Consider the following 9,964-nt stretch of genomic DNA (forward strand, 5'->3'; position numbering starts at 1 on the left):
AAGTCGTGTCAGGTAGCGCATCATGTGACCATCGCCTAATTTGGACTAGTTACCTGACACGAAAATGCCCCACCTACATGCGACCTGTGCACTCGAAAACAATGTACATAGTGTCATGACGTATTTAAAACATGCAAACAACTCACTCATCTCGTGCACAATTGAAGCCAAAAATATCAAAGCTTACTCGAATCCAAGGACAACAAAGTACCAGAATATAGATCGATCCGTGTGACCAAGACACCCTGTTCCCAGACGCCTATCCAGCCCGAAAATGAGGTTCGCGGGTCGGTCCATAACAGCAGCAATGGGATATCATCGAGTCACTGTTTCAGCCAATTGTCTTCGCCACACTCTGGATTCAGGCTTCCAGAGTGTTTCCCCCGATTCCTGAACCCCCAGGACATCTGCCAAATAAGCACAGAAATTGGAATCACAATCAGTAGAATCCAAACTATACCGGATAAAAACAACATGACCGTAGAGAAAATCCAGAAAGCCTGGATCATGGTTTTGTACCCATAGTCGTCCATAGCCCCAAATCCAAGTTTATCAGCGGGTATGGACGCGATGACTTGCATGGAAGATAGCACAAGTGATATACTCGCGAATCCAAATATAAAAGGTGCGGCCATTCGTTGCACATACGTCTGAATAGACCAATATGGCACCTCATAGAACCAGGCCGTCTTTGCACTTGGTGGTTGGAACAGCCGGACAGCCCAGTGCAACCGTGAGAGGCGCAACTGACCATAGTGGTAGCGTTTGGCAACCTGGGTATCTTCGTAATCCTGGAAGTGCCGAATGAACTGGCACCATGCATTCCACTTGACATGTTCGGGAATAAGGTAATAGTGGTGTGCAAGGACGAAATCTGAGTGATGTCTAATAAGGCAGGTGTAAGATCGGACGAATCCCAATGCAACTAAATGCTTATTGGTACCGATATCTGCCTGGTTTGACTTCTCATCGTTTGAAGATAGATGCACCATCCAGAAATCATGGTTAAGCAGGCACTCCGGTAATGGCTTTATAAACACCTTGTCGTGCCGCCAAACAAGATGTAGTTGGGTGTTCTCAGCCGGCACAATCTCTCGTCCTTTCATCCTCTGTTGATGAAGTGGGTCGATATTTGCTCCGGACTTCCTGGCTACAAGCCAGAGCCTCAGATAGAGCTCATCTAGGATAGGCGTGTTCAGCTCCCGAGCAAGAAATGCATCGACATCCTTCTGGTCTAGGGAAACATTTGGCTGACCAGGAACGCGGTCCTCATAGTCGGCGATTGCTTGGCTTAGCGCTGCCGTCGCAGGGAAGGGAGCGTTCGGGGCAGTGGAACTGGGCATATTGATGAGTTTTACGCATTTGTCCAGTCACTCAATCTCTGAGATGAAGGCTCACTGTGAGAACAAAGGTTGCTGCTCAGAATCTTCGCCGCTGAGCTGTAATTGGGCATGCATGCGACAAGGCTGACACGTGGGCTCAGCTGAGGCTCTTCGACATCGACGACCACCTCAACCATCGCACTCTCTGGACTAGAAGCCTGGTATATTTCATTTCACTTTGAATTCTCGTCGGAACCCCCTTGAAAAGAAACCCCTTGAAAATTAAAACCGAAACTTGCAGACCTTGCCGAGGTCATGACTACGCTGACGATTCGCATCTTATCTACTCTTTTTTCATCATATCAGCGGCGTTTGTCTATGGCCGGGCAGCAAAAAAGATTCCATCGCGACTGAACGCCGAGCAGCGACCACGCTCAAGTTTCGGTATTGTGAAAGTAGAGCATTAGACGTGAAAAAAAGGGTACTTGGATCTGAGCATCCAGATACATTGACCAATGTTGACAGCCTCGGCGACATATTTGAGAGGCAGGGAAAATATGTCGAGGCTGGGGCACTGTATCGACAAACTTTGGAAATGAGAATGAAGGTGCTAGGCCCAGAGCATCCAGACACACTGACTAGTCTCAATAACTTTGGTTTAGTTGCTGGCAGGCAGGGAAAACATAACAAGTTAGAGATACTGCACCAAAAAGTATTAGGAATAAGGGAGAAGGTGTTGGGAACTGATCATCCGAGCACATTGACTAGTGTCAACAACCTAGGCTTGGCCCTTCAGATGCAGGGGAAGAATCAAGAGGCAGAGGTAATGTATCGACGGGCACTAGATATGAGAGCTAAGGTGCTGGGCCCAGAAGATCCAGCCACATTGGTTAGTATGAATGATCTTGGTGTTGTTTATGGACATCTGGAAAGGCACAAAGATTCGGAGGCAGTGCATCGACAAGCACTTGAACTAAGAGAGAAGGTACTGGGACCAGGTCATCCAAATACACTGGTCAGTGTTAATGACCTTGGCTTCTCCCTTGCCAGGCAGAGGAAACATGAAGAGGCAGAAGAAGCATGTCGACGAGCACTTGAACTCAGAGAGAAGGTGGTGGGGTCAGAGCATCCAGATATACTGCGAAGCGTTAACAACCTCAGATGCGCCCTTATAAGCCAGGGGAAACATGAAGAGGCTCACCGTTTAACAGGGAAGACATTGGGCTTAGATCATTGTTAGAGCATTGCTCTGGGTAATAGTTTTGGAGGCACTAGACCTGTTTGCTGGCCCCACGGGCAAGTGTTCCTGTCAATTTTAATCGGGCATGGGAATAATAGACTATAGTATTTAGTGGGCCGGCATCGAAAGTCTAGTTCTAACTTCCAGGTTCTGGAGATTCTGTATCACCGACGTGTATGTCTCACGCTTGAATATGTGATAACATAATATACCTCAGGAGCGCTCAATACGAGAAATCCAGCCTAAAGAGGAAAAGGGAAGTTGAATGTCGACAGTGTGGGCCAAACAGGGCAAGCCATGTAAACCTGTCATATGTCTCGTGTCGATTGGTTTTGATAAAAAGGGACTATGTACTCCAACACCCCAGCCTCCACATTTAGTGTCGTAGTCCGCCGGCCCAATCAGATAGGGCTGATAGCATGTGCAGCGATAGATAACGAAGATGCAGTTGGAGTAAGTAGTTGGGGTAACTTGATAACATCGATTTGATCTTATCTATTCTCCAACTGAACGTATATGTTAATGTATACGCCGGCTGTCATGTTAGGAGTAGAGCATACACATAGTCCATCATGTCTGTGAATCTTCCCGTCCTTGACCAAGGGGTCGGTTATAGCCTCATCGTGGGATTTGGCGCATTCTTTGCCATTTCAATGACCTCCTTGTCCCTTCTACTTGCCCGCTATAAGTCTCAGATTCAAACTTCTGAGATGCTTATGACTGCCAATCACTCGCTAAAAGTCGGTTTGATTGCCTCGGCTGTTGTTTCGTCCTGGACACTTGCAGCGACTTTGTTGAGTTCTACCACAGGTATATCCACCAATACCAGTTCAATTGGCATTGCTAATTTGGACGACAGAGGCATACCAATACGGCGTATCCGGCCCCTTCTGGTACGGAGCAGGCTGCACGATACAAATATTCCTCTTCGCAATCGCCGCCATCGAGCTAAAACGCAAGGCCCCACAAGCCCATACATTCCTCGAAGTCGTGCGAACTCGCTATGGCTACCTCGGCCACATAGTTCTCATGTGCTACTCGCTATTCTTCCAGATTTTCACCAGTGTGAATCTGTTAGTCGGTGGGTCTACAATATTCACCACGATGACGGGGATGAGCAGCGAGGCAGCTTGTTTCCTTGTTCCGGCGTTTATCATGACATATACTATCTTTGGTGGGATTAAGGCTGCTTTCTTGACGGATTGGTTGAATACGGTGGTTATTTACGCGATTATGCTGGCGAGTCTCTTCGCGGCTTATGTTTCTTCTTCGGGTGTTATTGGGTCTCCGGAGCGTCTGTATAAGCTTCTTCAGGAGGTTGCCACCCTACATCCAGTCGCAGGAAATGAGGATGGGTCTTATGTGACCATGAAAAGCGACAATGGAGGCTACACCGGTTTGGTATTCATTGGAGCGGGTTTTGCTGCAGCAGTGGACTCCCAACTCTTTCAGAAAGCCATCGCAGCAGATCCTTCAGCAACGCTTTCGGGATATATTCTTGGAGGACTCTGCTGGTTTACTATTCCTTTCGTCACAGCTACCACGTTCGGCCTCACGGCTGCTGCCACAGAGCATCTTCCGTCTTTTCCGACATACCCGAACCGAATGACCAGTGACCAAGTGAGCTCGGGAATGGCTATGCCGTTTGGCGCGATGGCGCTCTGGGGAAAGGGTGGCGCCGTGGCCATTCTAATCAGTGTCCTTATGGCTGTTACTGCAAATGTGAGTTCCCTTTCCGGGGTATATACCATCGAGAAATCCTAACCTCTGGTAAGATGGCCTCAGAAACCATCGCCAACAGCGCCCTCGTCACCTACGACATCTACAAAGCCTACATAAACCCCGCCGCAACAGGCAAACAACTCGTCCGCGTCTCCCACATCACCATAGTCGCCTTCGACCTCGTCGTCCCCTGCATCGCCATCGGCCTAATCCACGCCGGTTTCAACGTCGACTGGCTCCTCAAAGCAATCGGCATCTTCGTCGACTCTGCAATCATCCCAATGGCCTGCACGATCCTATGGCGGAAACAATCACGGCTCGCTGTTGTTGGGGCTCCGCTGATTTCCTCTGCGGCTGCTATTACGGCGTGGTTGCTTACTGCGTATACGCATTATGGGGAGGTGACGATTGCGACTACGAGTGAGACGTTTCCGCTTGTGGCGGGGAATATGGTGTCGCTTTGTGGGCCGATTGTTGTGACGCCTGTTTTGACTTATCTCAGGCCCGATGATTTTGATTGGGGGCTTCTTAAGCAGCTTAAGTCTGACCGCGGTGTTGAGACATCTAGTACAGTTCATGAGCACGGAGTTGAGGATGATAAGGCTATGGATACGCGTCTGAGAAAGTCGAGGAACAAGGCATGCGCGCTGGCTGCGTTTCTGTGTCTTTCATTTCTGATTTTGTGGCCGATTCCCATGTACGGCACTGACTACGGTAAGTCTCCTTTGAGCTTTAAAAAAGTTTATGAGAGTTTCCACTAACACTGACTTGACTAGTGTTCTCACCGGGCTTCTTCAAAGGCTGGATCGTCATCGTGTTCATATGGGCCTTTTTCGCTGCCATTACCATCACCTGTCTACCGATATTCGAGAGTCGAGGTGATATCGTCGATTTCGTCAAGTATATGCTCGGCATGAAACGACCGATGGCGGTATCTGTGGCAGAGGGTCATGATCTGGATGGGGAAGAAGGCAACACTACCTTCGTTGCAGTGGAAGAGAAAAGCAAGGGTTGAGCAGAGATGGGACTTTCTAGAATCCAGATACATCAAGATAAAATATACGTGCATTCAAGACAAAGAAAGACTAATATTCTCCTGTTGCACAATATTAATCCAATCAACCTCTCGTCCACAACCTGTAACATCATCCACCCCCTTCCTCACACTCCTCAACCGCCATAACTTCTCTAGAACAGATAAAGCAACGTGAACGTTCCGGAACCCCCGGGACTCAATCATATCGCGCATACGGCACTGGATGCTCTGGATATGTTCTTCTTGCATGGCTTCTCCGCCGGCGAGGAAGAGAGGGAAGAGTAATGTACACTCGGGCAAGCTGCGCTTTGGCATTTGTTCAATGTGTACGACGATGTTTGTGACTTGGGATGCAGCTTTAGAGGAATTCTCGGCTAGTTTGCTTGGAGGAAGTGCCCGGATCGGCCAATCAGAACCTGAGCACTAACGGCGCCGGAAGTGGACACATTATTGGTTTTTAAATGGCTCGCTTAATCCAGCTCAATGGTTCAAGATTGCTAAATTACAAAGCTCAAATGTAAAGATCTCACCGGACAAACTGATCAGCAAAACTCGCCCCTAGTCCAGCTTCTTCATAGTGCTTCCTAGCAGCCTGCAACTTGCTAAACACATCCTCCACTGCCAGCGCCGTCCCATCCGGATCCACGTAGATATAAGCCCCAGTAACATGAAACAGCGTCATCATTTCCTTCACGTCCCCGGGAACCTCCAGCGTATGGATATCCCCGGGTGGCTCAAACGCATACCCCCTTCCTCGGCCCACCAGTCATGTTCAAGATAGTGCCATCGGCCCCGGAGGACAGTGGCATGCACGGGGCCTGTATGTCTGTGTCTCGAGAGGATCCCGCTTTTCCGGACCCGGAGGATGTTCACAAAGTAGCCGTGAGAGACGTTGAAGCAGAGTGGGCAGAACCAGACGTCTGGGGCTTGGGGTACCCATAGGCGTTCGTTGTGGGTGTCGAGGTGTAGGACCCCGGGGACGACGAGGTCTTCGGGGACGTTAGGTAGTTTGGGGCCTTGGTAGGCAAGGGTGGGATTGTGGTTGTGATCCATGCTGGTTTTCAGGACTCGCTTAGGTTAACTTCTAGAAGAAGGGTACCCGGTTTGCCGCCATACCTTTCGGTCAATATTGGTGATTGTATCGTTCAATGGTGATTATGTAGGAATCCATGTATTTTGCACGTGGCAATGGCTTCTCTTTTATATATTTGACCTGGAATCTTCACAGTGAGTGGGCGTCAATGGCGGCATACATTCAACCTGCATTCCACGGTCCGGTTATCTCCGTCAGCGTCAACAGCGACGTTGATCATAAAGACCCCACAAAGTCTATATATATTGCTGTACCCGACCTCATGGCCACTTAATCACTGGAAAAATACCACACAAAATGCCAACCGACGACTTCGTTTCTCGTTCCCACATTCTCCACCGTCCCTTCGCCGCTCGGCCCCTAAACATCGTACGAGGCGACGGAATCAGACTCGTCCTCGAAAACGGTCGGAGCATCATCGACGCAAGCTGCGGCCCATCGGTCTCATGTATCGGTCACACCCAACCCGAGATAACAGAGGCTATCACCGCCCATCTCCACAACAACATTGCCTATGTCTACTCAGGCTCTCCCCACGCCAACAGCGCGACAGAGGAACTAGCCAGAACACTCCTTGCCGATAAGCCAGGTGGACTGTGCAAAGTAATCTTCGTGAACTCTGGTAGCGAGGCAACGGATGCAGCGCTGAAACTGGCCGTGCAGTATTGGAACGAGAAGGGGCAGCCCCAGCGGACTAGGTTTATTGCCCGGAAGCAGAGCTACCACGGGAATACGATTGGTGCGCTTTGTGTGTCGGGGCATGAATCCCGGAGGGCTTTTTATCAAGATTTTATGTCGTCGAATGTGTCGTTTGTTGATCCTTGCTATGCGTACCGGATGAAGGGTGACCAGGAGACGGATGAGGAGTTTGTGGCTCGCTTGGCGCGACAGTTTGAAGATGAGATACTGCGTTTAGGTCCTGAGAATGTTGCTGGGTTTGTTGCGGAGACGGTTAGCGGGCCTACGCTAGGATGCGCGCCTGTTGTGCCAGGGTATTTCAGAGCTGTTCGGGACATTTGTGATCGGTATGGTGTTCTATTGATATTAGATGAGGTACGACCTGCTTTCTTTATAATTGCCTTTGCTGCAAAAACACATCTAACACTAGCAAGATCATGTGTGGAATGGGGCAAAACAGGCACCATGCATGCATGGGAGCAGGAAGGAATTCGTAGCCCAGATATCCAGACAATCGGCAAAGCCCTAGGTGCGGGCTTCGTACCTCTTTCTGGTGTACTGCTATACGAAAAGATCTTCGACGCGTTGTCTGCTGCTGGATCCGGTGGCTTGGCGCATGGCCATACCTTTCAGGTATGCTATCCTTCCCTCTTACCCTAATGAAATTGCGAGCGTGCTAACGGCGCTAGGCTCACCCACTTGCTTGTGCTGCTGCCCTCGCGGCTCAGAAGATAATCAAACGGGACAATCTGATTGAGCGAGTAGGATCCCATGGGAAGTAACCTCGAAGCGCTCTTACACGAGAAAATTGACCCTCTTCCATTCGTGGGCGACATACGTGGACGGGGTCTGTTCTGGGCCGTGGAGTTTGTCGCGGACAAACAGTCTAAGACACCGTTCACTCCTGAAGCCGACTTCTCTAATACGATCGTGAGAAACGCTCTCAAAAACGGCTTGAATATATTGGGGAATCTAGGACATACTGGGAGATACTATATTGACCATGTTATTATCTGTCCTCCGTACATTGTGACGGAGAGTGATCTTGAGCAGATTGTGTGTCGCTTTTGCGGGATGCAATCATCGAGACAAGTCGGCCATTTCTTGAATGAAGAGGTACCTTTTACCGTTTAGCTTAGCTAGTTACAAAACCATTCCATGTCCTCATATAATCAATAAAACTCTCACTGAGACCCGTCTCCCTCAAATAACCCTCCGTCACAGGCAACGCCGGCGCACAATACTCATAATCCAACCCAGCACGCCTCGGACACTCAGCACAAGAACAGCCGCCTTCCCAACCATAACAAAATGACACCCAGCATCAAGCACATCAGCAGCCTGACGCGCACTCATAACATGTACGTCCCTTCGAACGGCGGCTCCTGCACCTCCTTCCGATAATCCCACACAGCCAAATCCAGATAATCAATCTTCTCCTCGTGCATCGCCCTCGCAGCAACATCCCGGACCTCGGAAAGCGATAACCCATACCTCGGAAAGCCGCAGGCCGATTTGGAAATCAGCCCGACACGAACCGTCCGGGTAGTATATATTCTTGTTAGTTAATTAATACATATACATACATAAGCTCCTACACAGAGTTTCACTTGCTATCGCAGGACCTCGAAAGTGAAGGAAGCTCTTTCCATGAACACTTCTCGACCAGCCTGGCGTTTATTTTCCATATCAAGCTCCCCATCTTGAGACCAATGGCCATACACAGGGAAACAGGGCTTCTCTACATATACACATGATCACTCAATCGACCTTCTCTCGGTGAATATCCGACTATGGAAACCCCAAAATGAAGGGTCAAGCGCCACCAATCTCCGTCGCGGCTCGGCTGGTCCAATTCCAATTCCTCGGAAATATGCCACTTCCTTCTCGGACGAGTCCAACCCGACTGTCCGCTTCCGAAGTGGCCACTGCTCTAGTTATACTCCGAAAACGTACTCCGAAAATGCACTCCGAAAATGCACTCCGAAAATGCACCAAGCACCAGCCAAGGAAACAGCCGAGCTTATGTTATCAACACAGCAGATCCACTAACGTAATCCACGGCCGAGCCGTCCACACGGCCGTCCCGTCCACTTCCTCCGCAACCACCACGAATTTGAAGCTTTGCAACCACTAACACCATTGAATTAAAATATATAACAGACAAAATATCTAGCTATTTATTAGGGCAGCTTCTTATTGTATGCCCAACAGTCCCACAGCCACTACAGCGTGGTGAAGCGCGTTGACGAGGCATAGGTGTAAGCTCATCAACCTGCTCATTAAGCTGTGTATCAAGCTGCTGTATATGCTCACGGCCTTCTTGTACAGAGATAAATAAATCATTCCCTAGAGAAGCACGTTTCCTTGCCTTCTTCTTTATTTTACGTTCACCTTCAGCTCGTAGAACCTTGATTTCTTGATGAAGAAATAGATTCATATTCATTGCCACCTGTGCAGCCTTCTCAAGATGTTGAATATGAGAGACTGGACTGCTAGAAAGTGTTCTTTTCTTTTGAAGACTTCTCTGTAGGCTTTGAACCTTGCGATCAATCTGGTGAGGATTTTGAGGTGTTTCAAAAGCAGATGATGTTGAGCCTTCAACAAGTAATGGTGGTGTTGGTGTACGAAGTTGAAAGGTGATTTTCTCAAGAACCCAGTATTGATCAAGAGGTTTGAGCCCAGCTCCTGCAAAGCCATTGCATATATTCCTTGGGAGAAAGACTGCTTCACGTGCAGGAGGATATAGGTATAGAAAATCCTCCTTATCAATGTGGTTATTTCCAGCAACCATCACCCCCTCAACCAATTTGCCATATGCACGTTTGAGTGGTCCAAAAACACCAACATCCAGTGGTTGAAGGAGATGAGAT

General features: G+C 49.0%; 7 protein-coding genes across 7 annotated transcripts; 4 read left to right on the top strand and 3 right to left on the bottom strand.

The window, feature by feature from the left end:
- Positions 1-18: 18 nt before the first annotated feature.
- ASPGLDRAFT_177775 (uncharacterized protein) lies at positions 19-1,343 on the bottom strand (the record flags this gene model as incomplete). The annotated part of the gene is made up of 1 exon (XM_022542911.1): positions 19-1,343. One exon carries the CDS (start codon positions 1,341-1,343, stop codon positions 324-326), a length of 1,020 nt encoding a protein of 339 aa, XP_022397528.1. The 3' UTR covers positions 19-323.
- Positions 1,344-1,806: 463 nt separating this feature from the next.
- Positions 1,807-2,562, top strand: ASPGLDRAFT_133437 (uncharacterized protein; the record flags this gene model as incomplete). The annotated part of the gene is made up of 1 exon (XM_022541211.1): positions 1,807-2,562. A coding segment is annotated over one exon (756 nt), but the record flags the coding sequence as incomplete, so codon positions are not given.
- Positions 2,563-3,134: 572 nt separating this feature from the next.
- On the top strand, positions 3,135-5,358 carry ASPGLDRAFT_177779 (sodium:solute symporter family protein; the record flags this gene model as incomplete). The annotated part of the gene is made up of 4 exons (XM_022542912.1): positions 3,135-3,372; positions 3,422-4,284; positions 4,338-4,998; positions 5,061-5,358. The coding sequence occupies 4 exons, from the start codon at positions 3,135-3,137 to the stop codon at positions 5,297-5,299; spliced, it is 2,001 nt and encodes a 666-aa protein (XP_022397530.1). The 3' UTR covers positions 5,300-5,358.
- A 435-nt stretch (positions 5,359-5,793) lies between these two features.
- Positions 5,794-6,073, bottom strand: ASPGLDRAFT_50795 (uncharacterized protein). The gene has a single exon (XM_022547385.1). The coding sequence runs from the start codon at positions 6,003-6,005 to the stop codon at positions 5,847-5,849; it is 159 nt and encodes a 52-aa protein (XP_022397531.1). The 5' UTR covers positions 6,006-6,073; the 3' UTR covers positions 5,794-5,846.
- Positions 5,947-6,567, bottom strand: ASPGLDRAFT_791248 (uncharacterized protein). Its single transcript, XM_022550004.1, has 2 exons — positions 6,437-6,567; positions 5,947-6,387 (listed from the first exon to the last, which is right to left on the bottom strand). Exon 2 carries the CDS (start codon positions 6,371-6,373, stop codon positions 6,011-6,013), a length of 363 nt encoding a protein of 120 aa, XP_022397532.1. The 5' UTR covers positions 6,374-6,387; positions 6,437-6,567; the 3' UTR covers positions 5,947-6,010.
- A 143-nt stretch (positions 6,568-6,710) lies between these two features.
- ASPGLDRAFT_38454 (uncharacterized protein) lies at positions 6,711-7,873 on the top strand (the record flags this gene model as incomplete). The annotated part of the gene is made up of 3 exons (XM_022544949.1): positions 6,711-7,438; positions 7,526-7,724; positions 7,781-7,873. 3 exons carry the CDS (start codon positions 6,711-6,713, stop codon positions 7,871-7,873), a joined length of 1,020 nt encoding a protein of 339 aa, XP_022397533.1.
- Positions 7,726-8,325, top strand: ASPGLDRAFT_791262 (uncharacterized protein). Its single transcript, XM_022550006.1, has one exon. The coding sequence runs from the start codon at positions 7,863-7,865 to the stop codon at positions 8,223-8,225; it is 363 nt and encodes a 120-aa protein (XP_022397534.1). The 5' UTR covers positions 7,726-7,862; the 3' UTR covers positions 8,226-8,325.
- The last annotated feature ends 1,639 nt before the right edge of the window (positions 8,326-9,964 follow it).

This window comes from Aspergillus glaucus, assembly GCF_001890805.1.
Source record: "Aspergillus glaucus CBS 516.65 unplaced genomic scaffold ASPGLscaffold_21, whole genome shotgun sequence".
NCBI classification, from domain to species: Eukaryota; Fungi; Ascomycota; class Eurotiomycetes; order Eurotiales; family Aspergillaceae; genus Aspergillus; species Aspergillus glaucus.

Coding starts and splice junctions, on each gene's coding strand:
- ASPGLDRAFT_791248 (XM_022550004.1), bottom strand. CDS start 6,373: ATGGATCACAACCACAATCCCACCCTTGCCTACCAAGGCCCCAAACTA.
- ASPGLDRAFT_791262 (XM_022550006.1), top strand. CDS start 7,863: ATGGGAAGTAACCTCGAAGCGCTCTTACACGAGAAAATTGACCCTCTT.
- ASPGLDRAFT_50795 (XM_022547385.1), bottom strand. CDS start 6,005: ATGATGACGCTGTTTCATGTTACTGGGGCTTATATCTACGTGGATCCG.